The 25,325-nt window shown below is 34.7% G+C and overlaps 2 protein-coding genes across 2 annotated transcripts; both read left to right on the top strand.

Annotated features, from left to right (window-relative positions):
* Nucleotides 1–8,003, top strand: LOC119076390 (transmembrane protein 60). The gene is made up of 2 exons (XM_037183114.1): nucleotides 1–136; nucleotides 7,555–8,003. Exon 2 carries the CDS (start codon nucleotides 7,590–7,592, stop codon nucleotides 7,974–7,976), a length of 387 nt encoding a protein of 128 aa, XP_037039009.1. The 5' UTR covers nucleotides 1–136; nucleotides 7,555–7,589; the 3' UTR covers nucleotides 7,977–8,003.
* On the top strand, nucleotides 4–25,325 carry LOC119076363 (solute carrier organic anion transporter family member 5A1). The gene is made up of 13 exons (XM_037183066.1): nucleotides 4–136; nucleotides 18,343–18,483; nucleotides 18,844–19,126; nucleotides 19,190–19,599; nucleotides 19,666–19,763; nucleotides 19,827–19,997; nucleotides 20,078–20,512; nucleotides 20,568–20,766; nucleotides 20,825–21,229; nucleotides 21,289–21,477; nucleotides 21,531–21,679; nucleotides 21,733–21,968; nucleotides 22,103–25,325. Exons 2-13 carry the CDS (start codon nucleotides 18,383–18,385, stop codon nucleotides 22,832–22,834), a joined length of 3,408 nt encoding a protein of 1,135 aa, XP_037038961.1. The 5' UTR covers nucleotides 4–136; nucleotides 18,343–18,382; the 3' UTR covers nucleotides 22,835–25,325.

Below are 25,325 nucleotides of genomic sequence, written 5' to 3' on the forward strand. Positions count from 1 at the left end.
TCTAAATAATTAAATTAAAAATAAATCAAAAGATTCGTATGTGATTTTTGAACCAAAAACAATTCTTCGCAATCAGCTAAACGATTTTCTAATCGGAGAAAAAAAGCACAAGGACCTGTACGAAGGACAACGTTATGTAAGTCAAAAATGAATTCATTATTTTCTGTATGACCCATTCTATCCATTATACAAAATGAATCCGTTCAAAATAACACAAAAGAAATTAGACCAGAAAATTGGTTTTTTTGTTTCAATTGTCGTATTTTATCGTCTTTTGTGACGACGGCTACCACGGTACGGGAGTATTTTTTTATTGATTTATTTGTTTATTTCATTTCTACCTCCACTTCTGATCACATAGTGTACCACTTTACCATAAAAATTGACGTAAAATACCATCGATTTTAGGCAATTGCCGAAGACAATTAAAATTTACTATAAACTGGTAATCGTTGTTGCCGAAAACTATAACATTCAGAAAATTAAAAAACGAGTCGATCATTTTGAACGACATTCAACAGGGCTGTACAAAAATCAAAAATGTACTAAGAGCGACAATAAAAATTGTTCTAAGTTACACCCCTGATCGTTACATGAACATCCAATACCCTGAATATCCACTTATCTATATGGGAAGAGAGCATCAGACCTAAAGGAATTACATGCATGAACATGTTCATGTTTTAGGATGTGGTATTTGTTCGTGGTTGGTACATTGCTTTGGTATACTGACTGTATTTTTAAACCTTAGTAGCAACAACAACAACAAAATTACAAAAAGCAAACGTTTAACGTATCGGTTTTCATTTTTGTTTAATTAAATTAGCACATTTTAGTACGGCACATATATGCAAGGAGTTTGTGTATAAAATCACCACATTATCTCGTTTGTATATGCTTTGCAGATTTTGCTGGTGATTTTTTTTTTTTGTTTTGACTCGTAGGCAGTTTGCTTTATATATAGTCCCACGAGTCGACAAACGAAATATACGAAATTAGATTCTTTCTTCTAGGAATGTAAATGCGGTTTTCCGCAGCAAATTTTAGATAAATTCATATATGACTGCAGTACGTAATTATTTATACGACATATTTATGTGGTTGAACATATGAGCGTTATGTAACTTGCCCCATATATTATGGACGTAAATATTTGAAATGAACGAGAAAATGGTGTACATACTCAAACAAAATATGTTCTTGACCATTTTGTCTGAAATTGAATGTTTTACCAAGGGTATTCTCATTACCAGGTGTCTATTATTATAATTTATTGATGATTTTAAAACTAAAAGTGCTGTATTGCGACGATTTTAGTAAAATTAAAATAAAAACGGAAAATTGTTGAGAGCCGGTAAATTTATTTCAAATTAATTGGGGCAGTAACCTCAAACTAATCACTGTGAATTTGGTACTGACGTTAATTCGAAGTAAATTACTTATAATTTTTAATGAAATCAATACCCATCATTCTAAATTCAGCCAGAATGGTGGAAGTAATTGGATATTTACTTTAACCCCATCAGAAATCGATTTTTGTCCTATTATATGGATTTGTGTGTGATACATAAGGTATAAAATACTTCATGCCATCACTTATTTCGTCCGGAAAAGCTGTGTCAAAGATTACTTGTACATTTTCTGCTACACTCGTTCCAAAACCAATAGCATTATATCACAATTAATAAGTATTTATCGAATCTGGTACTTCTTTCGATGGCATTATTCACAACAGTTGGATACAAATCTTGGCTTTCCTTTGTCACATATTATGTAAGACAACATAATCCAGAGCAGAGCTCTTTTAAACTTTCATTTTTATCAAGAGTTGATAACAGAAACAATAATATTTCTACCATAAATTAGAAAACATTTTCGACGTACATTTTGTCATTTCTAAGAAATTTGAGAACTAGTCTAGAATCCTAATTTTTCGAAGAAAAAAATGCTTTCAAAAAGCTGTGGAAACTTAAGATATTAGAAACAAGACCTGGACGAAGAGTACATAGACTATCTTAAATTTTACAGATTTGTATTTTCTTCTGAAGTCATTCTTTATTCAATGTACTGCGTACGTGCTTCATTTTTCTATTTACACTGCAGTTCATAATATAAAATTAAAATATTAAAGTGTATCCGTCTTGAGGAAATAAGCTACGAAAAGTCGATAACAAATTATTGTATCACAGAACTTTTTTTAAGAAAACATTTAAAACAACTTTGAATTCCACACGTTCCTACCATCTGTTTTGTATTTTACATTTCAATTTATCATTTATGTGTTGATTACCAGCTGTTTTGTAAAAAAAAATGCGTAAAAAATGTCAAAGTCCGTCACTTTAATTGACCGTTCAATTTAGACAAGGTAAGACGAGCTAAAAAACAAATTCAATTTAAGAAAATTTCTTAACCAAAATAAGTATAATTTTTGTACTCATTATACAATCGACGACCGATCGGTTTAAATGTATAATAAGTAAAAACTTTAAAAATAGAATGCTAATTATACGGCAGATGCCATTATTCCCTTCATTACATTCTCAGATTCCTAAGAATAACAACATTATTCTATTGGTTTTCACGAAAACGAAAACATTTTATATAAGCTCAAAGTTTACAAAAAAATATTGTGGATGTTTGAGATTGTTGAAAGGTTATCAACTCGTATATGTAAATAGTATGAACGAGTAACAAGCTCAGTCACATTTAATGTTCTAATTGCCTTTTCGTTCGTAAAAAAATAAATTTTTTGTAAGAAGACGTCTACAGTCAGAGGCAGTAAAAATTCAGCACGAATTTGTTTCGGTTGTTCTTCAGCTGACCTAAACATACAAGCAAAACTGCTTATAGGGTTTTAGGTGCTACACGTGGCAGTGGTATGATATCGTATGTAGACGTATCAGAAGTTTTAATTGTTTCTGTTCATCAGTTGAAAAACAGCTGAAGCAAATTCATTCTGAAATTTTACTACATCTAACTGTTCGGTTCTTTTCGGTGCTGCCATCAGAGTCAAATCATCAATAACTCGATAAATGTGCCACACATTTGACTTATTAGTGATTGGACTGTGCTCACCGATCATGTAATTAATGCGGTATCCTGGTATGCTGAGAAATTGTTTTGTAAAAAAATGGGTAAAATCAAACACTCAACAAATTACCTGAAAATGTATAAGCACCGGGAAGTCATTTTTACGTTTTCGGTTACCAGGAAACTTTGACTCGGTTACCGGGAATAAAATATTATTTCCATGCTCGGTACTCACACTATTTTTTCTCCTGTTTAAATTTTCTTTATTAAAAGCGAAAAAAAGGCTGCTGTTTAAATATTCAAGGCCCATAAGCCGATGACAAATTAATGAGTAACTCTAATTACGGTGAAGAACAAAGTGGAGCGAAATCTTCGACGTTGTTATAAAATGTAGGTTACTGATTTCTATCAAAACTATATTTTACAGTCCACCTGACAAAACCACCTGAGAACACACCATACACTCTCGTAATAACATTAATGGTCTCAATTTCAAAGTAAAATTACCAACTTCTATAACAACCGAAACACTTTAATAAATATTTATCATTAACGAGCTGAGGCAAGTGATATGAAGTGCATTTTCTTCAGTCGATTCGTTACCTGAAAATAATTGTGCCTTCATTCTTCCATTATGATAAGGTCTTTAGTCTCCGAGGTATGCTAGACTCTTCATTGCTCTATTATTTATTTATGGGATGTTTACGTAACGATGTAAATAGTAAATAATTGTTCATCCTGTCACTTATTTTCTTCTTCGTTTTTGTTTTGAATGTCTGTTATTTGAATTACACATCTTCGCCGTCATTTCCATCGCACACACCGTTCGTTTTTATTTTATTTTTGTTTACTCTAACAAACAACTTTGGAGCTATTGTCTATTAGAATAAAACTCCATTGCGAAGTCCTTACACCATTATTAGTCAGTCAGTTAGTTATACGTTCTGTTTTTACCGCAAAGCTCAAGTATTAAGTAACAATTAATGGAAACATTTCTTTTATCCGAAACGAAACTTAGCATTAACATTATATAATAGCATTTATATACAAAGTTTTGTATGTTCTAACTATAACAAGGGTTGAGTCTACTCGAAATGTATTTGCCTTCAGCTCGAATATACGTTTTTGTGATAAAATAAGCCTGTCGCCGGTAAGGGGAAAAATTCGAAAAATACTTATGCAGACATATTTCACGTGCGGCTAGTGAATCCAGCACTGATGATTACAGCTGACATTGTCTTTACGGATGCGTGTATATCAGCCATGTTTTGTCTTATTACCCAGCCGGATTACATTCGGCTCGAGGATGTTAAACTCGAGAAAACCACAGTTTTCGATGAAAGAATCTACTTGGATTCGCTAGCAGTGCCACAATTGCTTTTCATGTTGCCAATTCTTTTCGCAGCATGAACATCAAGAAAATTAATAAAAGAAAACATTTCCATTTTGCCTTTACACACCATTCCATTTCACACGTTGCTACATCCACTTTTATTATCGTAGTGTAATAAAACGACTTAAACTGGAATATGTAGGGGTTAGACTGGTAATTTCTAGTTTGTTGACACAAGAGAATTCAAATTGGATATTGTCTTTTTTATTCCGTTGCGTTGATAAGGTAGGTCCAGTGTGCGTTAATATCGAAATCGTTTTTTCATCATTTTCTATTACCAAATATTATTTTGTGCCCATTTCGGTTTGATATGTTTGCTTTTGATGAGTCTTTTTTTAACCACAATAAAGCACAACATAAAACACACCCAGAAATGTCACCTAATAAATTAAGGGGAGACATTATCATAAACAATACATTTTCCACAAGTGACTCATTCGGCATATAGCGTCGCACGAACTCTGTTTAGTCTGTTCTTGCCACAACCGTCCCTTACATTGTACCCAATTAGAAATACCGGTTTATTGATTCGTTGTTTTCTGTAGACAAGAATTTCGTAGAGGTCGACTGGCCGACAGAAGAAGAAAAAACCATACCGAGTTTATTGACTCGTGAGTAATTTTCTTACAAAGATTATACAATGGAAAACAGTGCACACACGCATCCCTGTTATTATAAAGTAAATAATGAAATGTAAAATAACTTGAACGGATATTTCAATCTTATTATCGTAAAATGTAATCAAATCAAACTACGTCTTTTTTACATGAAATTCGTTAATTTATGTAGAAACAACCTTTCATAACCTATGTCAGCAGCAGAGATTTTTGATTAGTCTATTTAATTGTGCCGACATGACGCACGTTCGTCAGTTTTTCTCATCATACCGTATCTAGTTTGAACATCTTTCAAGTTACCAGAAACTTAGTCGCACTTCAGTTTGATATTCTTTACAAGTTAATTATATCTCCATGTTTAAATATAAACTTAATTATCACGAACATTTTCATGAATATAGTGGACAGAAGAGTGGTGCGGATTGGTGTCGATTACACAAGAAAAATCTTCTGGAGATCTGTAGTCTTAGGATAGGGAAGACAGAAGACCATGAAAAAATCACTTACTTTTAAGAACTGACCCCTGGTGACTTTAAAATTTATTAAAAGTCCAAAGCAGAAAAATGGAAAAAAATGTCTAGTGTCTAGAACAAAGTAGCAGTAGGAACGTCAGGATTCGACTTTAATTTTTAACCAATTTTGGGTGAATGACTCCATAAACAGCCACAGGAATAATTTCGTCGAGGAACACGGGACCAATAAAACAATTATGTCACAAGAAAATAAAGTTCCTAAAAGTAATCCTTCAACAAAAATCAATGAGAGGGAAAGTAGTGATGAAAACGTTTAAAAACTCATGACTTTCCCAAGACAATCTCAGGCTCTTGAACATGGATAATTAAATCAGAAGTACTTAAATGTCGAGTTTTCGAATGATACTTCATCTATAAGAAATGGATTGGAAATGGCTTCAAAGTTGATGAATTTTCCAGTAAAAATTTTTTTCCACCGAATCGTTTCATGGCAAACACAATGGAACAAAAAAAAACTTTAAGATCTTAAGGCGCACGTAGTCATTTTTTTCGACACAAGAACCTGGATTAAAAGCGCCTAAATTCCTCTGTAATACTTTGCACACATAAAAAATTTGACCTTCGTATAGAAGCTGTATTTCTGGGTTTTAATGATTTTTCTGCTATTTGAAATGGCATACGAAACGAGAGAAACAGATTTTAACAGCAGCAACAGATTAGATAAGACAGTGGAATTTTTTACTTGGGAAAAACAGTACTTAAAAACTACTATTACCAACCTGATGGTGTTTTTTGTCAAATTTTATGTAAATTTATCTTGAGCAATTTAGGGTAGATCCCACAGATATCGATTTTTAGTCCACCAAAAAAACCTCTGTACATAAAATTATGAATGAAATGTAAATAAATGTTTCTCTGTGGGAGGGCGTACTCACTCCCTCAAATCTTTTAGCAACTATATAGTTCGAGATACAAACATATTTTTCACCACAAAACATTTGTTTTGGTGAAATGGTTTCAAAAGTAACTGTAGACTGTAAAGGGAGAGTTTTTATTCTTTGCAATTTTCAGTTCCATGTCCAAAAGTTTATATGAAGATCTACCACATCTTACTGTGTTCTAACCAATATTACTATTTGTTCTTAACTTGTCATTGTCAGCATTAACCCATATATAAGCCAGTTACTGTTTTTAAATTTCACGTGAGATTGGGGTATACTAAATTCCGAAATAAATAGAAAGTCATCTCTGCGACTGAACTATCATTCCGATTTCAATTATATTCCTCCTTCTAATAAATGAATGTTTTAAATTAAAAACGTTAGAAAGATTTCCACAGCATACCACCCCTGTTGTGTTGTCCTATACAATTGTCGGTATGATTATAGAACTAACTTGAAGACCACCTATCAACATTTCTGTGTCACAAAATTTTTGTGTTGTTTTTTTTTTTAAACGATTTTCATAGTATTTACAGTGACAGAATACACAAAACGCTTGAAACTAAAGAACCGCCAAGTAATATATTTTAGAACATAAAACACAAACAAACTATGGACTATGTGTATACCTAAATGTACAATTTCATAGACGATTACGCGTAAAACTAGCTATTTCATTAATTATTTAAATGTTATAAATAGCTCCGACTACATGAACATACAAATTTTCGATTAAGTTGTAATATTTAGTGGTTGTGGCTTAGAATGACACGTTTTTGTGTTGATCGTTCTTGAAAATATGAGTTACAAACTTCGGTAAGTATGTTAGTAAGGACCCTTCTCTTACACTGAATTATGTATTCATTCGAGTATGTATGTTTTGTATCCGAATAATAAAGTATTACCATCATTTCGGTATATTGAAAATGATGAAACGTAAATAAATATTGAAACGTGAATTAAGCCAATTTAAATTTGACTGAATTATTAGAATCGCTTGATGAACCTACATACTTGGTGGATCTTTTGTTTTCGTGCATTCTTGCGTTACATTCATACACTAGAACTGACGTTGAGCAAATTTTTTCCGTTCTTTTCAGGCACCTAATGTAAAAACATCATCCATCCATTCACCATGACTCTGGTTCACCGTGCATTGTTCACCTGGTTCGTAACACTGAATTTCGTCATATTTCTCAGTCTTCGATTGGAATTGCGTACACAATGGAACTTTTTTTTCGTATTTATACCGCTGTGGGTATTTGATGCCATACTGCTGGTGTATGTCATTATTCGTATCATAACGAAGTGGAGAAATTTGGCTCGTTTGAAAGAGTTGCTTATCGGCTATCAATGGTATATTGCAGCAGTATTGCTTAAGATAGCTGGACAGACAATGATCTGTTTGAAATTGGAATATCCACATTTAGACATACCGATTTATGTGACTATGATACCGATATGGGCTCTCTTGTCATCTACCGTCACTTATGTATTTATCAAACTTATTCATACCAAGTAAAATAAATGAAACGTTTTTTAAACTTGAGACGATCGTTTGTCTATTGTGTGTGTTTTTGAAGAATCAACTCTTTCAGATCTAACGAAGGTATTAAAAAATCCAAGGCCCAGCACTAAGCTCTCCAGTCGTCCTGACTGGTAGAGGATGCAGTGTATGGAAAGTCTATTATCTTATGCAACGATAATATGTTCAAGTCCATCTTGAATGGGGCCATTAAACCCATAGAGGGTGCCAGGCCCGTAGCAGCTATTATCAGTATAAGAAGGCTTTTCCAAAGAGGCGTGTTGCTTGATAGTGCAGCACTAAGTTGGTGGTAAACTCCATCTAAGGCTAAATATGACCACAAGACCGATAGCGTCCATAAAATTCAAATGAGTTGTTGAAAAAGAATTTGGAGAATTTCTAGAATTTTTAATTCCTATTACAATAGACCCTGTATGATGCTGCGTACCAAAATTTTTGATATAGTCAATATTTGCAAGGTACAAATAGAAACAGATTCAATCTAACTCCATAACACAATTGCAATACAATTCGAAAATTTCAAATCGTACAATCACAATCAACAACGAAGTGTAGTCCTGACGATATAATACAGCGGTGGAATACAATTGAATCATCGAGCTACCACCATTTGTTGTCGCACACCATGTATTAAGCGCAAATATAATTCCCACCGCATACAAACGCCATACCTTCAAGTGTTCGATGTATTTCTCTTATTTCTAAAGCGTATCTCCAGAGACTTTCACGTACCGATATGTATTATATTGGTCTTACTATAAGACTCCTACATTAATAATGATTTTTGCACAAGGATGTACAAGGGTGGTTTTTTTCCGCAGAACGTAAGTAAAAGAAACGTTTCTCTGCTTGAAATAATATGTTGAGAAAATGAAACATTTGACCTTTACGTCGATATAGAAAGGCAAAACTAATCAAAATTTGGAATAAAAAATTGCGAAAAATTCTAACAGTTCACCTATACTCCGCCGACAGTGTCTTCATATGTTTCAATGCTACAGACTGTATTTGTTAGCGGTATATCTGGTTACTAAAAGAAAATAATTTGAAGTGATTTAGCGTTTCAGTACTATGCGAAAAATTCCCATTGTGGCGTCAGAGTGGTTGAAGTAGACAGTGCCATGTATCTGGCATTAAGTGATTGCGGAATCGAATACGGTCTACAGAATTTTCTTATTTCAGTCACATAAAAAGTCAACAACAAGAAGTCGTATCAAATCTGAAATGAATTGGTTATTTCAGACTTATACGTGCAACTTATTTTTAAGTCGAATGCATATATATACGAGAAGTTGTTTAATGTATATATTATGTATGAATAATGCAAATATTTGAAGAAAAAAAAGTCTGCTGTCCCACACATTCAGTTAGCCAATTACCAGACATTGAACTATAATATGTAATTACATTTTTTATTTGAACTCTCGTTTGAGGTTAAACACACTTGTCATTCGATCATCAAAAAAAAAAGTTCAATAGAACGCGTTTTAAATTAAAATTGAATCAGAAACATCTGTTCAATTTGTAGATTTATGATGCAGCCAGAGTAGCCAATATAAACTAATTTTAAATGCAATGTGAATGAAAGCATTAACGCTTTAAATGATCCGTTCGATTTATTATTTTTTATTAAAATAAATTGCTAAGCAGCTTAGCAGTGTGATTGATTTCATTCGCTTTAAACTGATAAATTGTGAGCAGTTGTTCTAATTGAATATTGGCGAATGATTCGATATAAAGAAGTAACTTCGTTAAATCAATTCGTTCCTTTACTTCGACGAGGTAAACTTGATTTCTTTCATTAATCTCATTTTGATACAGTCGACGTCAGTGAAATTTAGACATGAATTTGCTTCAGATGTTTTTACCATGCGCGTGTTTGTAACTATTTCACCCGTATAAAAACGTATAAGCACTTTTGTTTGTGTGAATAAAGGCTGAAGCAAATTCATATTTAAATTTCACTGACGTCGACTGTAATCTTTTTAAGATAAATCTGTTTAATTTGAAACCTTACTTCAACCTGACGCCTTAAAAAATATTATTACTCCAACAACAACGTTAGTGTATAAAGCCATCTAACGAACCAATTTGAGTTTAAAATTTTTAATAAAATGATCGGAAAATCAATAAAAACTGGACTGTTTCTGGCTAGCTAACTTTTAAGTTGATCATATGTGGTCACTCTAGAATAGCTAGACTAGCAACACAACTTAAGGCTTAGATAGACGAACATTCATTAAGAAGAAAAATGTTCCAAATAATCGTTAAATGTGTCACTACAGAAATGTTGGGAGAAATGAGTTGAGAAGAAACTCAATTTTATGTTTCTGAAGAAATTTTATATTCAATGCTTCCATCTGCTACTATTTATGTAGAGCTCATATTTTCCGCAAAGAGAACACATATTTCGCTATGAAAACGAATATAAATATACCCAAGCGTCTTAGAATCGAATCGCAGCGTAAACATAAATTTTAAACTATAAATTCAATGTCCTTGACGTTGGGGGAGTGTAATATTGATTTGCCCTCAAGTATTCTATCAATTGGCACAATGGCGTGGTATGTTAGACACTCTATTTGCACGCAATCTTCGGAACATTTTTTCTATTAAAATTCTAGTCAATAAAATTCTTCTGTTTCTCTGTGTATTATTGTTTTCGCAGGACGACACGACTATAATTAATGAAATGTTAGGTATTATAATGTTGTCGTGAACCCGTAGAGTAGCTCACATTTTATTCATCATCATCATCATTTGATATTGTGTTTTCCGACGAACATTACGTTAATAAGAAAATTATGCAAATGTTATAACAAGGAATATAACAAAATCAAGATTATCTAAATGAAAAATCTTTTCCCTAGATAGAGCACAAGCAGCCGAAAATTTTCAATTGTTTATACACCGAACAAAGCACTTTTCGTAGTGGGTGTTGATAAGTTACGTTGAGGTTTTAGATGAAAACAAATTTCTGTGTACGTAGAGTATACCCAAAATGGTTTATGTTTGGGCACCTATGCCAAACGCTAAAATATTTAAATTTTACTGTAAACGAGTTAGCACGTACTAAAGTAAAGTTCATTTATAAATTTATTCAGGATTTTAGCGAAGCAATTTCTACAGATGTGATACGACATCACTTACGGATAAAAATTGTATGAAATGGCTTTTATCGTTCCATTACATCACCATATGCTTGGCATACAATTTGTGGTGTAATGTAATGTAAATAGGGTGAAGGTCATGTGAGCTCTCCCAACTATAGTGCATTTCAATTTGGGTCAGGTGTGGGCATTGTTAATGTCGCTTTCAATTAAAGAATACAATTCCACACCAACCGAGTACGATTGATTTATGTATACAATGATTAGTGAGAACAACAAAACAAGTTTCGTCATCATGCAGTGATCCATACATACATTCGCATTACGTTCACTTATAGAAATGTGTGACCCGTATATAAGCGCAAGTTTACGCTTCTATTAAACGCTTAAAACATTTTCAACTTGCATACAGACAATGCACGGGTATATGTACTTACTCATCCAATTTTACTTGAGGTCAAAAAACTACATTATTGAATATGATGTCATTGTAAATCATTCACTTATTTCGTTCAAGCCGAGTACACGAAGTGAGTCATTACGAGAATGGTGAGACAAAATTTTTCAACTGACACAAGAAACTAAAAAAATCTAATTAAATAAAAAGTCAGTGACCAAAGGTCTTTAACTTCCACTTATGTGTGGAATAATTGTGTTCTTTTACTGACCCGAATGAGTATGGCATGGCATATGGCGCACTGCGCTCCTCTTAGTAAATTTGAAGGTGTATGCTTCGAAAGCAGGATGACCCAAATATGAGTAGGATGCGTTTATTATGCTTTAAAAAAATGATTATCAATCTTCGCTATTGACTCGGTATCCCATCAACCGATTGACCCATGACCTCCAAATAATAAATTGTGTCAGTGAAGGAAAGAATTTTTGATATCGATTTTCGTCAAGTTTTCTCGACAGCAGGTTTCTGATGCTTAACTATAATTACTTAAGCGATAAACAAGATTTCCTGATTTTGAGATTCTGTGGAGATACGTGGAAGATTTGATTTTTCTGAAATTCACCTTAGAAGAGGCCTAGGGCCTATTTTTAGGAACTCAATTCTTAAAAATTCCGTAAATCAGTAAGTCTTATGCCGGAAAATACCCTATAATGTTTGTCGCAAAGGTTGTATGAAATGTTATGAAAAACGGAATTGTTTGTCCCAATATTTTGCTTGTAAACACGATAACTTGAGTAATTATCAACCAATTACTAATTTTATTTTTTTAATCGACGCAGAATTAAATTAAGTTCGAAGATGGGCTATGTGGGATTGAGGATCTCGAAGTTATTCAAGAAAAACAGTATTTTCCACTTGGTGGAAATTCAATCAATCGAAAAAGATTACTTTGATGGAATTTGATTTTGTCGGTTAGTTATATCCAGCTATCACGCATGATAGTCAGCTATCACGGTGATAGTTGGCTATAGTCAGGGATAGTCAGGTGAAAGTCATCTATCACGCACGATAGTTTTCTATAACGGTGATAGTCAGCTATCACGGGCAGATTTCACGCAATGACATAAAATATTTATAAAATTTTATGAATGACACTAAAAAACAATCAAACAGAAAACTTTAAAACTCTCACAAGTGAAGTCGTGCTATTTTATTCATGATTAAAGGTTTTGTGAATGTAGTAAGTACCGGGGGCTTCCTTTTTGTACATAAGTGTAAGGAAGAACATCTACAGTACTATTTTATATTGCACCAAATTGAATGAGTCCTCTAATCATTCCACATTCGCATCTTTTACTTCTGATTAGCGTTAACAATAAGGCCATGAAACTGAATAATAGACAACTTATACGAGTGGGAAGTTTGCGGACAGAGCGGAGCGAGGTCCGTAATTCACACGAGTCCTTGTCTATTTATGATTTATTTTTGATTAAAACTCTGGCCGCAAATTTCAATGAAAGTAAATAGATAGGTATGGCCAAACATTCAAATTTGTTCTAGCCGGAGCACATACGGATTTGCATGGCGCCACCTCAAACGAACTCATTTCTAGTGCTTTCCACTAGAAATGAGTTCGTTTGAGGTGGCGCCATGCAAATCCGTATGTGCTCCGACTTATCTGGACTGGCCATACCTACTTATCTACTTTCATTGGCAAATTTACCAGAATACATAGAACAGAAAAAGTTATTTACCAAAGAATTTGTACTCAAGCGAAGGTTTTTATATCAGTTATTTGTGACGTTTCGGAAGTTTAACAAAAAAAAAATGAAACCGAGCGAATACTTAGAATTTTTAGAACAAAAATTATTTTGGGAAAAAATGGATTTTTGGGAAAAAATGGATTTCTTGGAAATTTGAATGTTCGTAACAATTGGGTTAAAAATATGTTATTAAAGTTGTCAGTCAAGGGACCTGACCCGCCCAAAAGGTGGGGCCTAGTTTATAAGATTCTCAACAATTTTCTTAGAATTCTTTAATTTACAAATCAGAGAAGATTATTCGTTTTGGCCCTGAACAAAAAATATTAATCGGTTTCGAACCAAAAATAAAATAAATTTTAATTGATCTGTACGTTGTTTTCGACTTCAATTGTGCTTGATTGCACTGGTGATTTACGGCGAACAAAATGTATACATAAATATACAAACGAGTCGAATTCATATTATTCTGCTATGTTTTACCTACATGAACTGAAATCAATATTGTGTATTTTTAGTGAACCCATTTTTGCAAACGTAAATCGTGTACATAATCCTTTTTAGGTCATTCTCGTTAAATATTTTGTTTTGGTATTACAATAAAACAAGAAACGTTTGGTGCATTGTGTGAATTATCGCTTAAATATGCTCATTGCATGATTTAGAGCTGTAAAGCGAGATGTCAATCAAATATTTGATTTAAGATAAACAATTTTTTATTCAAATTTGAAGGTGCGAAAGTGTGGTGAACGAAAAATACTTCACAATTTTTTAGTTAGGATTTTCAATCGAGCTGGTAACAGTCTCGACAGAGAACTTGATGTTATTTCAGTTATTTCTTTTCTCACTTATTGATTGTTGTTTTATAAACACTTAAGAAACGTACGGTGTTAGCGAGGGTGTTAGTATAATACGTGTTCACTATCGTTTATGTTGTGTCTTTTACTTTAATGAGGACAACTAATACTTTTAGCATTTAACTACTTGAAAAATAGAAGAAAAAAGCTTTTAAAATTTCATCTTAATAACAGTAAAAGTTTCCCACATTTTTTACCACATTTATTGATATTTGTACAAATCATTTGTGCAAACAAAAAACTAACATTTGAAGGATAACAAATAGGGAAAAATTTATTTGGCTTGGTGTACTGGTGCACAGTGTATGTATTATTGAAAATATAGTTCAAGGTCTTGTGTACACTACACATCTTATGTACATTCAGATAAAAATGAGTTTACGTTGAATCTATCTTTCTGTATTTTCTAATGGAACTGCATTCATTGCATAATATTGGACAGACATTCAAACAATTAACTCAAAATGGTTTTAATTATGTATGACTTTTGCTTGCCAGCAAATGTTTCTTGCAGTTTTACAGAAGACATTTAGTTTGAATGTTAATAGTTGAATTGATGTTCAAATAAGGGAATTACACATTTTTGTGATAGTATAAAATTTGTCAACCTGAATTATGAAGGATTTTTTTCTGGTTTCAGTGTTTGTCTTGACGATTTTGACACTAAAAATCTTGTTTGCACACACCATGTTCTTCCAAACTCACATGCGGGACGTGCGTAGACATTTACTGCCTAGACAGACATAGTGAAAGTGGTTATTATCTATACTGAAAATGAAATCTGTGTAGGTCAAAGATCCTACAGAATATTTGGTAGATGTTACTAAAAGTTAATTCAACAGAACATTTGGGTACCATTTCAGGTTTTCCAATTTTCTGTAATGGTTACGAATATTCGGTTTTCTACGATTTTTGCTGGTTAGCAGCATTTAGAATATTGTTTTCCATCGAACAGACAATTTGTAATGATTACCAATCCAAGCTGGCAAATATAATTCTTAATGCTATTACCAGCTGAGGTAAAAACCTGGGTAAAAAGCATTTATAAATCCCGATAATTACTACTTTCAATTAGCAGATAAAATAACACCCAAATTGTTGTTTTGACCTAGGTTCTGAAATAACAACAAAAAACATAGCTAACGCCGACCCGTACGAAACACCTATTCGTATCAAAAGCCTTTAATGTGAAACTCTTCATTTCTCTTACTTCATTTTCTTCTCTGCTGAAAAACTATTCTCCCTTTAAAATCACTTACATTATCCACTCTTTGCCTTGTTATCATATACAACTAAATTGCCGGAGGCAATATAGACAGCCCCGTACGAAGACAAATTTCATAAATTCCTATTTAAACAGCTATATACCGCTATATTTAACTATATTTCACAATAAATAAACATTTCACAGATAAATATATGCTATTATATAGCTCTATATGCCTGTATATAGCTCAATATAGCTGTATATAGGTATATATAGATGTCCGTATATGGAATCCCTGAAACCCCACACACATAACAAATTATTTCCATGTTAACAGAAACTCTCTAAGTATCATTTTTCCCAAGATATTTCTATTTTACTAAAATCCAATATGGCCGCCGGCAGCCATTTTGTTAGGAGACCGGAAATAGTACCGACGCTTTACATTCGTTAATACCTTTCAAACAAAAAAAAATTCATGAAATTCGGTCAAAATTTACTCGAGATATTGTCAAAATACACCACGTTCACTGTACTTCCGAGTAGCCAGATAAGAGCTCACTCCAAGAGACCTAGCTCACGCTCCGGAGAACATAATTTCATAAAATGTTTTTTCCCTGATTGGTACGGTCAATACCTATCTAATAAAGCTAAAACAGACGAAATATGTTCAAATGTGGGCGACCTACAAGCAAAAACTGCTTGCCGCCCTGTGCCTGTTCCACACCAAGGGGTCTAACTCACGAGTCGGTCATCCGATTTCCATAAACTTTTTTTTTGTCGATCGGTATTGTAAGTACCTTTTATTTGACGTATCACTTACAAGTTTAACGTTTAAATGTCCGGAGATATCTTCGAAAAACCGTAAAGCACTTATTGGGCCACAGCTCGGGAGGGGTCGATCCAAAATCACTCATCTTCGAACTTAGCCTGTCTTTTGACATTACCAAACGGGAAAAAAAAGAATTTTCAAAATCGGATGCGTTTTACTCAAGTTATCGTGCAGACAGACAGACGGACAGACGAACAGACGGACAGACGGACAGACGGACAGACGGACATTTTTTTTTTTCGCGGATTTGGCATCTCTAGACAACCACAATAGGTTTCCCCTTACTCAGGGAGTCCAATTCGACGTGTTACAAACGTATGCGTAAACCTATAAGACCCCAGTACTTCGTACGGGTCTAAATATGTGTGAATAGCATGAATACCCTTGGTCTAGCTAGCATGAAGACAGTAGTAACCAAATTTTCTATTAGCTAAAGCACCTAGCAGGGTAATAGAGGTTTTTACACGTCAAATAGAGTAGTATTTTGATACCAATAATACCATTAGCAGCCTTAATGGTAATTTTTCAATGACATTAAGAAAAAAAAGGTATGGAAATACTCGCATACTTCGATTAACGTACTACTCCATTTTTTTTTCTATTACCCTGCTAGGTGCTTTGTATTAGCGCCTCCGCGAACTTAGAAGAGAATTTTTTATCAGTCAAAAATACTCAAAAGAGTAAAAGTGACGCAAGTCCCTGTGCATACTTCCAAAACAACTGATATCGCTGGAGGTGGCGCATTCTGCGCTTGTACGCAAAAACTGTAACAGCAAAAATTTGACCATCTGCCACTTGTGACGCAAATTTTTTTTGGTAAAATTTTGTTTCTAGAATTTCTTTGGTCAAATTTTTGCTGTTACAGTTTTTGCGTACAAGCGCAGAATGCGTCACCTCCAGCGATATCAGTTGTTTTGGAAGTATGCACAGGGACTTGCGTCACTTTTACTCTTTTGAGTATTTTTGACTGATATCAGTTCTTTTGGAAGAATTAGTAGATTGAAAAATTTTAAAAATTTGAAAAATTTAAAAAATTTAAAAAATTTAAAAAATTTAAAAAATGTAAAAATTTTAAAAATTTAAGAAATTTAAAAACCGTTTAAATTTAGGTGTCAGCTTAAAAAAGACGTTTGTTTGAGACCTTGCCTTCGGATACGATTACAAACTTCCCACAAGACAAAACTTAGAAAATCGTCTTTGGAATATTACGTCAGATTGGACTAGTTATTTTCATCATAAGGAGAGAAACCACGAAATTACAGTATACGTGTGAATTCGTATGCCGAGGGAATTATTTTGCATAAGTATGTATGTTTCATCGAGACGAAGTCGAGACGCAACATACATACGTATGCAAAAATAATTCTCGTGGGATACGAATTCACACACATACTGTGATTGAGTGTGTTCTCTCCATATGATGAACACAATTTTATACGCTTTATGATACGAAAAACAGAAAAAACAAAAAGAGCAAAAAAAAGTAAGAGTTAGCTCCGCATTCGTTTGCTGTATGATCAAAACAGGTCGCATGCGAGTAAAACATAATCTATATCCCTAGACCTGTTTACAAGGTCTGCTCAGAGAGAACTTAAAAACTATGGTTTCCGATAACTTTCGACGCGTGATTTCGTCTGTTTTCGTATCATGAAGCGTGTAAAAATAATAAATGTTTATGGTGGTGTACGCTAGTACGGTAGCTAGTACGAGAATACGCAATAGTTCACTAAAATTGGCACAAATTCTGAGTTTTCTCACCATAAACATTTATCATTGTTACTGGAAGCCAACACTTCTTGACACAAAACAATGGTTCCACTTTTTCCAGAAACAACACTTTCATGACTTTCTTATAAAAAGAGTCTCAGTTTTATCGACCAGTAAAAATGATATACCTTGGAAATACAACTCAATCAATCAAAATCAGACCCCTTTTACAAAATAATCTCATTCCTCACTTCTATTTTGACGAACCGAAAAGCGCCCGCATGGCTTTTTCAAATTTGATAAAGTTTGTATCGTCATTGGGTGCGTATTCGGCGTCAATATTAGAAAATATTGATTTCTCATTCTTAATAATTCAGAACGAAGCAATACGATGCCGATTATACACATCTTTCCCACGCCATTAACAGACTTAGTTTTGAATAATCATTTTTGTTTTTTTTCCTACTTACAGAAACTTCAATGAAAACTTTGTTCAACTCACATAGTGAAGCATGACGGGCACATTAAGTGTTGCCACAGATGGGACTACAGCACAAACGTTGGGTGATGGAACGGATTATGGAGGCAGTGGCAGTCACCGCAAAGGTCACAGGTAATGGCACAAAATGTTTGCTTTTCAATAAAAACTTTTCGGATGAAAAACAGAAACCTAATTAATATTTGTCTCTTTGAAACTCGTTTATACTTTGATGTTTTGTGTGTTGATAAAGAGTTTCCCAGCGTTAACGTTTCGGTGAACGTTCTCTATCTTCTTCACTTTTATTTATTTAATTTTAATTATTCGCCGAGTTAGAGTGCTTTGAGATAGACAGAACTTTGTCGCTTACCAAATGAAGTTTTCTTTTGAAAAAGAAGCCAATGTGAAAAGGATTGTATTTATGTCTCTGCAAATTCATCCGTTTATCTACCTACGTACATCTTATTAATTTCGTCTAATGTTTTGATTTAACAGGCGCCAGGAATCAATTTACGAAATGACGGGATTATATTCCGAAACTGGAGACGATAGTAGCGTAGATGTTCCTCCCGAATCTGAGCTATCAGATTCGATTAATTTACCCGATACAACCGCAACCATACACCTAGCAGACACTGTCATTAAATGTCATAGTCGACAACCATCCAGTGGATTAGTGGACCGAGATAAATCCACAACTCGAAGCGATGATTTGTCTAGAGATTGTGGAATGTTTGGTTGTAGGCCGTCAGCGATACAGAGGTTTGCGCGAATCAAGGTAAATGGAATGGAATCATGCCAGTTAGAACGGATTCTCAATCAATTTTTTGTGCCATTTTAGATATTCGTTCTGCTGCTGTCAATGCTAGTAACCCTACAACAAGCCTTAAGTTCTGGTTACATAAATTCGGTGATTACAACGATTGAAAAGCGCTTCGAAATTCCGTCTAGCTATTCGGGCCTGATAGCATCAAGTTATGAAATTGGAAATGTGATAACTGTTATATTCGTTAGTTATTTAGGAAGTCGACGACAAATACCAGTCTGGTGTGGCTGGGGTGCCGTCATCATGGGCATCGGTTCGTTGGTATTCATGGTGCCGCATTTTACCGGCGAACCGAATCCCGGCGTAAGTTTACAGAATCAAACGTCTGACAATATTTGTCGTGGAGTGTCGTTACGAGATATGGACATGGGCTTGGGAAGATTATCCTTATCGAATCAGCCATTAGCACCGCACAATAATTTAAGGTAAATTAAATTTTTGGTCGAATATTTCGCAATATTTGTCATGAAAATGCTGTGGGAATATTTCAGAGGAGATAATTGCATACAGGGAAAATCGTCCACTTTCGGACCCGTGTTATTATTCGTCATTGCTCAATTATTACTGGGATGTGGAGGTAGTCCGCTATGTATGTTGAAAGACTTAAATAAAGTGTCACAAGTTTCGAGTTTAACATCTTCTTCACTTGCAGTTACACTTGGAACTACGTATGTCGATGACCACGTCAAAACGGAAAGCGCTTCGATGTATATCGGATGTATATATAGCATGGCTGCGTTCGGGCCAGTTTTGGGATTTTTACTCGGTGCATACTTGTTATCGTTCCACATGGACTCATTTTCCGGAACTCTCATTTCAATCAGTAAGTTAACGTCACCTTTTTCTTCTCCAATATGTCATGTCACTTGTGAATTTGTATTTAATAAAAACAAATTTATTTAGATCCTGGCGACAGACGATGGGTTGGAATGTGGTGGGGTGGTTTTTTACTTTGTGGACTTTTGCTGATAATTGTCGCGATTCCATTCTTCCTGTTCCCGAAAGTTTTGACTCACGAAAAGAAGAAACTCAAGAAACTCGATCACATTTGTAAGCCAGGTGCCGCAAGCAATTCGAATAGCTTACCTCGGCAACCATCGCAGGAAACGGCGCAACTGCAAAAATCGACTTCGAAGAAAAATCTGGATTCCGGATATGGCAAGGATATAAAAGACATTCCTTTGTCGATGTGGCGCCTGGTCTCAAATCCAGTGTACATCGTTACTTGTCTGGGTGCGTGTATGGAGTTAATGATTGTGTCCGGATTCATTGTTTTTTTGCCAAAATATTTGGAGACCCAATTCAGTTTGGGGAAAAGTCAAGCTAGCGTATTTACAGGTAGATGACATTTTCCACCTCTTCTATTTGTCACTACATTTTTTACATTCAACAGGTGCGATAGCTGTTCCTGGTGCCTGCATAGGGATCTTCGTTGGTGGTTGTTTTTTGAAAAAATTTCAATTGAGACCACAGGGCGCCGTTCTATTTTGCCTAGTATCGAACGTAATATGTCTGTCCTGCTATGCGTTACTGTTCTTCTTGGGATGTGACAATTTGAAAATGGCCGGTACAACAATTCCGTACTACAACAGGTTGGTCTCCAAATAGCGTTCGCTGATTTCGCAAAAATTAATTTAATTTCCTTTACAGTTCGACGCACTCAGCTCCGGAACCATTTCAAGTCAATCTGACGGCTGCGTGCAATTTCGGTTGTGAATGCCACATGACTGACGTCGAACCGGTGTGCGGAAACAATGGTCTAACCTATTTCAGTCCATGCCATGCAGGCTGCACAGCCTTCTCATCGACTTCCAATTACACAAACTGTGCATGCGTTCAGAATAACATAACAAATGTCTATAATGGCGTCGGTGGAAGTCAAGCGCAAGCATCAGTAGCGAGAGAAGATTTTGCAGAGGTGACAGTAATACCAGTAGCTAGAGCTGGACCGTGTACAACGCCATGTCGGACGATTTACCCGTTTTTGATTTTGTTATTTTTCATGACATTCATTGTCGCATCCACTCAGATGCCATTATTGATGATTGTACTTCGGTTCGTAATATTTCACTCGTACAATTCGCATCCCGATTCTAAGCAGTTCGCTTTTGTAGGTCCGTATCCGAAGAAGAACGCTCCTTTGCGCTGGGAATGCAATTCGTAATATTCCGGTTATTTGGCTACATTCCAGCGCCCATCATTTTCGGAACTTTAATTGACTCGACGTGTCTTTTGTGGCAGTCAACATGCGGTGAAAAGGGTGGGAGATGTCTGATCTATGACATTGAAACATTCCGATACAAGTGGGTGATTCGAGTTGATGCTTATGACAATTACTGAATTTTTGCCCATTTAGGTACGTTGGACTCTGTGCATTCATCAAAATCGTAGCGTTGGCCATATTCGGAATTGATTTGTGGTTGGTTACGCGGCGAAAGAATATGATTGATGGAACACCATTATCTGCGCAGGAAGTGGTCGGATCCATAATTAGTTTGGATAAATGTAAGTCGACAACACAATCATTGACTTACGGTAAACATTTGTTCGTTTCTTAGTGTTCGAGGAGAAACATCATTCGAGTAGTCAACATAACACTGCAACTGGTGACGTTCTTGGCGACTGCGGCCTTAATCTTAACTTTGACACGAACAACAAACGCATTTTGATTGCTTCTCGTCATTTACGGAATGATTCCAAAACCATTCAGTTGGAGCTACGCTATGACAACTATGCGGACAAAAGTGATCGTAAAATATACAAGAAGCAGCACATCCGAAGCAATTCATTTCCGGTGAGTAAATAATCAGTGATACGAAATTCCTGGCACAACTTTACCGACGAATTTTTGCAAAGAGCAGCAAAGATATCCAGCTAGTTTTATTCTGCAGGCCAGCCGAAATGTTTTAAATCTTTTCTGTCTTTCAGGCACAAAGTCTGGAAATCGTTCGCAGCAGTTCAAGGGAATACGATAATGAAAGTAAATCGAAAAGGCCCGCCCATCATTCTCGCAATAACTCACGTGACATGGAAGTCGAATTTCGTCAAAAGCTCACCCACACTCGAAACAATTCAAGAGACGATCACAATTCCAACATAAAGTTCATACTAAATTACCTGAACACAACAGGTAAAGCACCGCACGACGCATCGAAAACATCGAAAAAGCACAGTAGAAACCATTCTTACGATCAGATTTATATGCCAAACAATATCAAAATCGATCAGGAGCTGCACAATAAATTCAACAAGAATTTGTCCAGGAAAAATTCCCGTGAACCGGACATCAACATCATAAAAAATATCAATGCCAGAGATGCCATCGATTCGAAATTTGTCAAAAGAAACAATTCCAAAACTGGTCTGGCCGAAGACGATACGAAATTCACACAGAATTCCAAAGATTTGAATTTGAAAGTGCTAATTGATGAACCGAGCGGCAGCAGTGTGCTACGACACCGTCGAACAAGCTCCAGAGATCTGTCACGCATTGCATCGTCGTCGTCAGACAGTACCAAACATATAAGAAATTCATCGCAGCATAAAATTCAGATTGATAATGAAGTAGACTCAGCACAGTCTTTATTGAGACGGGGTAGTCTGGATGGAGAGTGTAGCTATCTGAATGTTATCGATGATAATGAATTGACGCATGTTTGAGTGAACGCGAATTAGTTATCATTCGGAAGTTACGGTTGCTTTTGGTAGGGCCGTTGAGAGACAAAAATAGAAACAGATTTTTGCTTTTTTGCAAGGGCCAAGTTACGTAGATTGTTGAAAGGCCATCTACGGAACTGTTGTAGCCAGTTCACAGTTTCTGCTCATAGTGCTTCAAGGATAGTATCCATTCGTTTCCCAAATTTGCCAAATTATAAATTTACCGTTTGAATATCTATCAACCTTTAACGATTCACATTTTCGATATCTGAAACAAATCAAGCCATCACATCCAATCGTTCCTTCATTTCGACTAAACAAGTTTTCAAGCATCGAGCTTTTAGCAAAAGGTCAAACAGACCGGTAGAACTATAATGAGCACATACTCGTGCAAATAGTGCGGTATTCTAATGTACAGACATCGTTATTTTTGGGAACTTTTGATTCGCCAAAACTTCTCGAAATTTGCAAATTTTGACTAAATGAAAAATTCTAGCAAATTAAGGGAAAGCTTCGTTTCTTAGATAAAGGTAATCGGAGAGTAGATTTCGAAAATGGTTCGATGTTACTCTTCTGAAATTGATGGGTTCGATCACTTTTTCGACCACATATTCCCTTTGGCACGCGATTTTTGTGAATTCGATTTCTCCACTTTCCTTCAAGAACATTCGACAAATGGTAAATTTATCGTCATATTAAATCTGCTACTTCCGTTGTTTAATCTATTTTCGGACAAAGACTTTGACGTTGGAGGATTTAACAAATATGTTTTGCTACATGAGAAGAACGTTGTCCAGACGTCATGATGACTAGACAGATCATTTTAAAAAAGGTGAGCAATTTGTGTAATACTATAAAGGAACCACTTCAATTATTGATCGTGAATAATAAAAATTAGTAAAGTTATAAAGAGAAAACACTATTAGGGATAAGAGTGATGTAAACGGAAGAGAAAGTGTCAATACGAACTGAATGTCAATGTGTGTTAAATGATTGTGAACGAAAACAAAATGCTGCAGTGTTTGATAAGGATGTCAATTCATATTAAATAGAAATTGTGCTGTGAAAATCATTTTAATCGATAAATTACATAAATTTAAATGAATAAAAATTATTTAAAAAAATATATTTAAAGAGAAATGGCAAAAACGAGAAACAGATGAAGAAAATTATATGAAAATATTGACAAAACTGACACTAGAGACATAAAATATTTTTAAGTTCAACAGAAGAATATTAGGTATAAATCACACTTACTACACACACACAATACACAACCCAATGCAATGCGTTAAGTGAACAAAATGCAATTAATAGTAGAAATGACTAGAAGTTTCGTTTTAAAATATTTTTAGCTAAACTAAAACTTAGGATAATAAATTAAAATTACATTGTAAGCAAGCATACAAAGGTGTTATGTAGCGGCGAGATTTCATTCGTTATTTTAAAAATTAAGTTGGAAAATTATATCAGCGATTATGACTCACATCTTCCACGAATTATAATGCGGTTAGTTCAACGGGCTCATTGAATTCCTTCTTTGTTTCTTGCTTTGGTTAGTTTATTACCACTTTAATTGAAGATCTGTACGATAGCTGTAGTTTAGCCGATAACGCATTAGAAAACCTGACCTTTTACGTAGCTTTATCACAATGACATAACATGACTGATGGCAGTGCATTTATCACTTTCTTTAGCAAAGCAATTGAGACGAATAGTCTTACTATTTATTTTGCAAACAAACATGATCGAGTTCGATAATTTCGTTTTATCGACGTCGTCTGTTACTTTGCACTAAAGAAAATCTCACTGAAACATTCACTCAGCTAAGGTGATTATTTTCGTCACGAAATTCTGCAAAAATGTAGTAGTATCTAATTGACGAAATGTATTCTTTCTCCTTTGATGTGTCTAGATGACTTTTTGTACCATTTGAAACCTCTGACCTCGCTTCTTGCCTGCAACACTTTTTTGATCGCTCGCTTTACACTTTGCAATAAAATCCGCCCTGAATATTTTTTCTTTTTCTCAGAACTGTATAACTACGAACTAGGAAGAATTAATGACCAGGCTGGCTGGATGGATGAGATTCTTATTTTCAATTGAATGGTTCTTTTCTTATCCATAACAAACAGAGGGCGTAGCATATTCAGGAGATTGAGGAGGAATTTAACGTTTGAATGTCAGTCTTTGATTTAGAAAGATAATGTAAATAGACCCAGTGGTTTCAGATAAAATACAACTCATTCGGGTAAGATGGACATTTTTCGATTGAAAAATTTAAAAAATTAAATTCAACAAATAAACGAATACTTATGCTAACCCATTCTCCCATCACATAAATTAAAGACAAAAAAAAACTCACCAACCAAAATACTCAAAATGCCTAATCGTGAATAACAAATGAAAATTTGCTTATAAATACCATAAACAAAGACTGTTTTAAGTTATGTATAGCCAGCCAATTAAATTTATTTAACGCATCCATTAAACG

This window comes from Bradysia coprophila, unplaced genomic scaffold, assembly GCF_014529535.1.
Source record: "Bradysia coprophila strain Holo2 unplaced genomic scaffold, BU_Bcop_v1 contig_232, whole genome shotgun sequence".
Taxonomy (NCBI): domain Eukaryota; kingdom Metazoa; phylum Arthropoda; class Insecta; order Diptera; family Sciaridae; genus Bradysia; species Bradysia coprophila.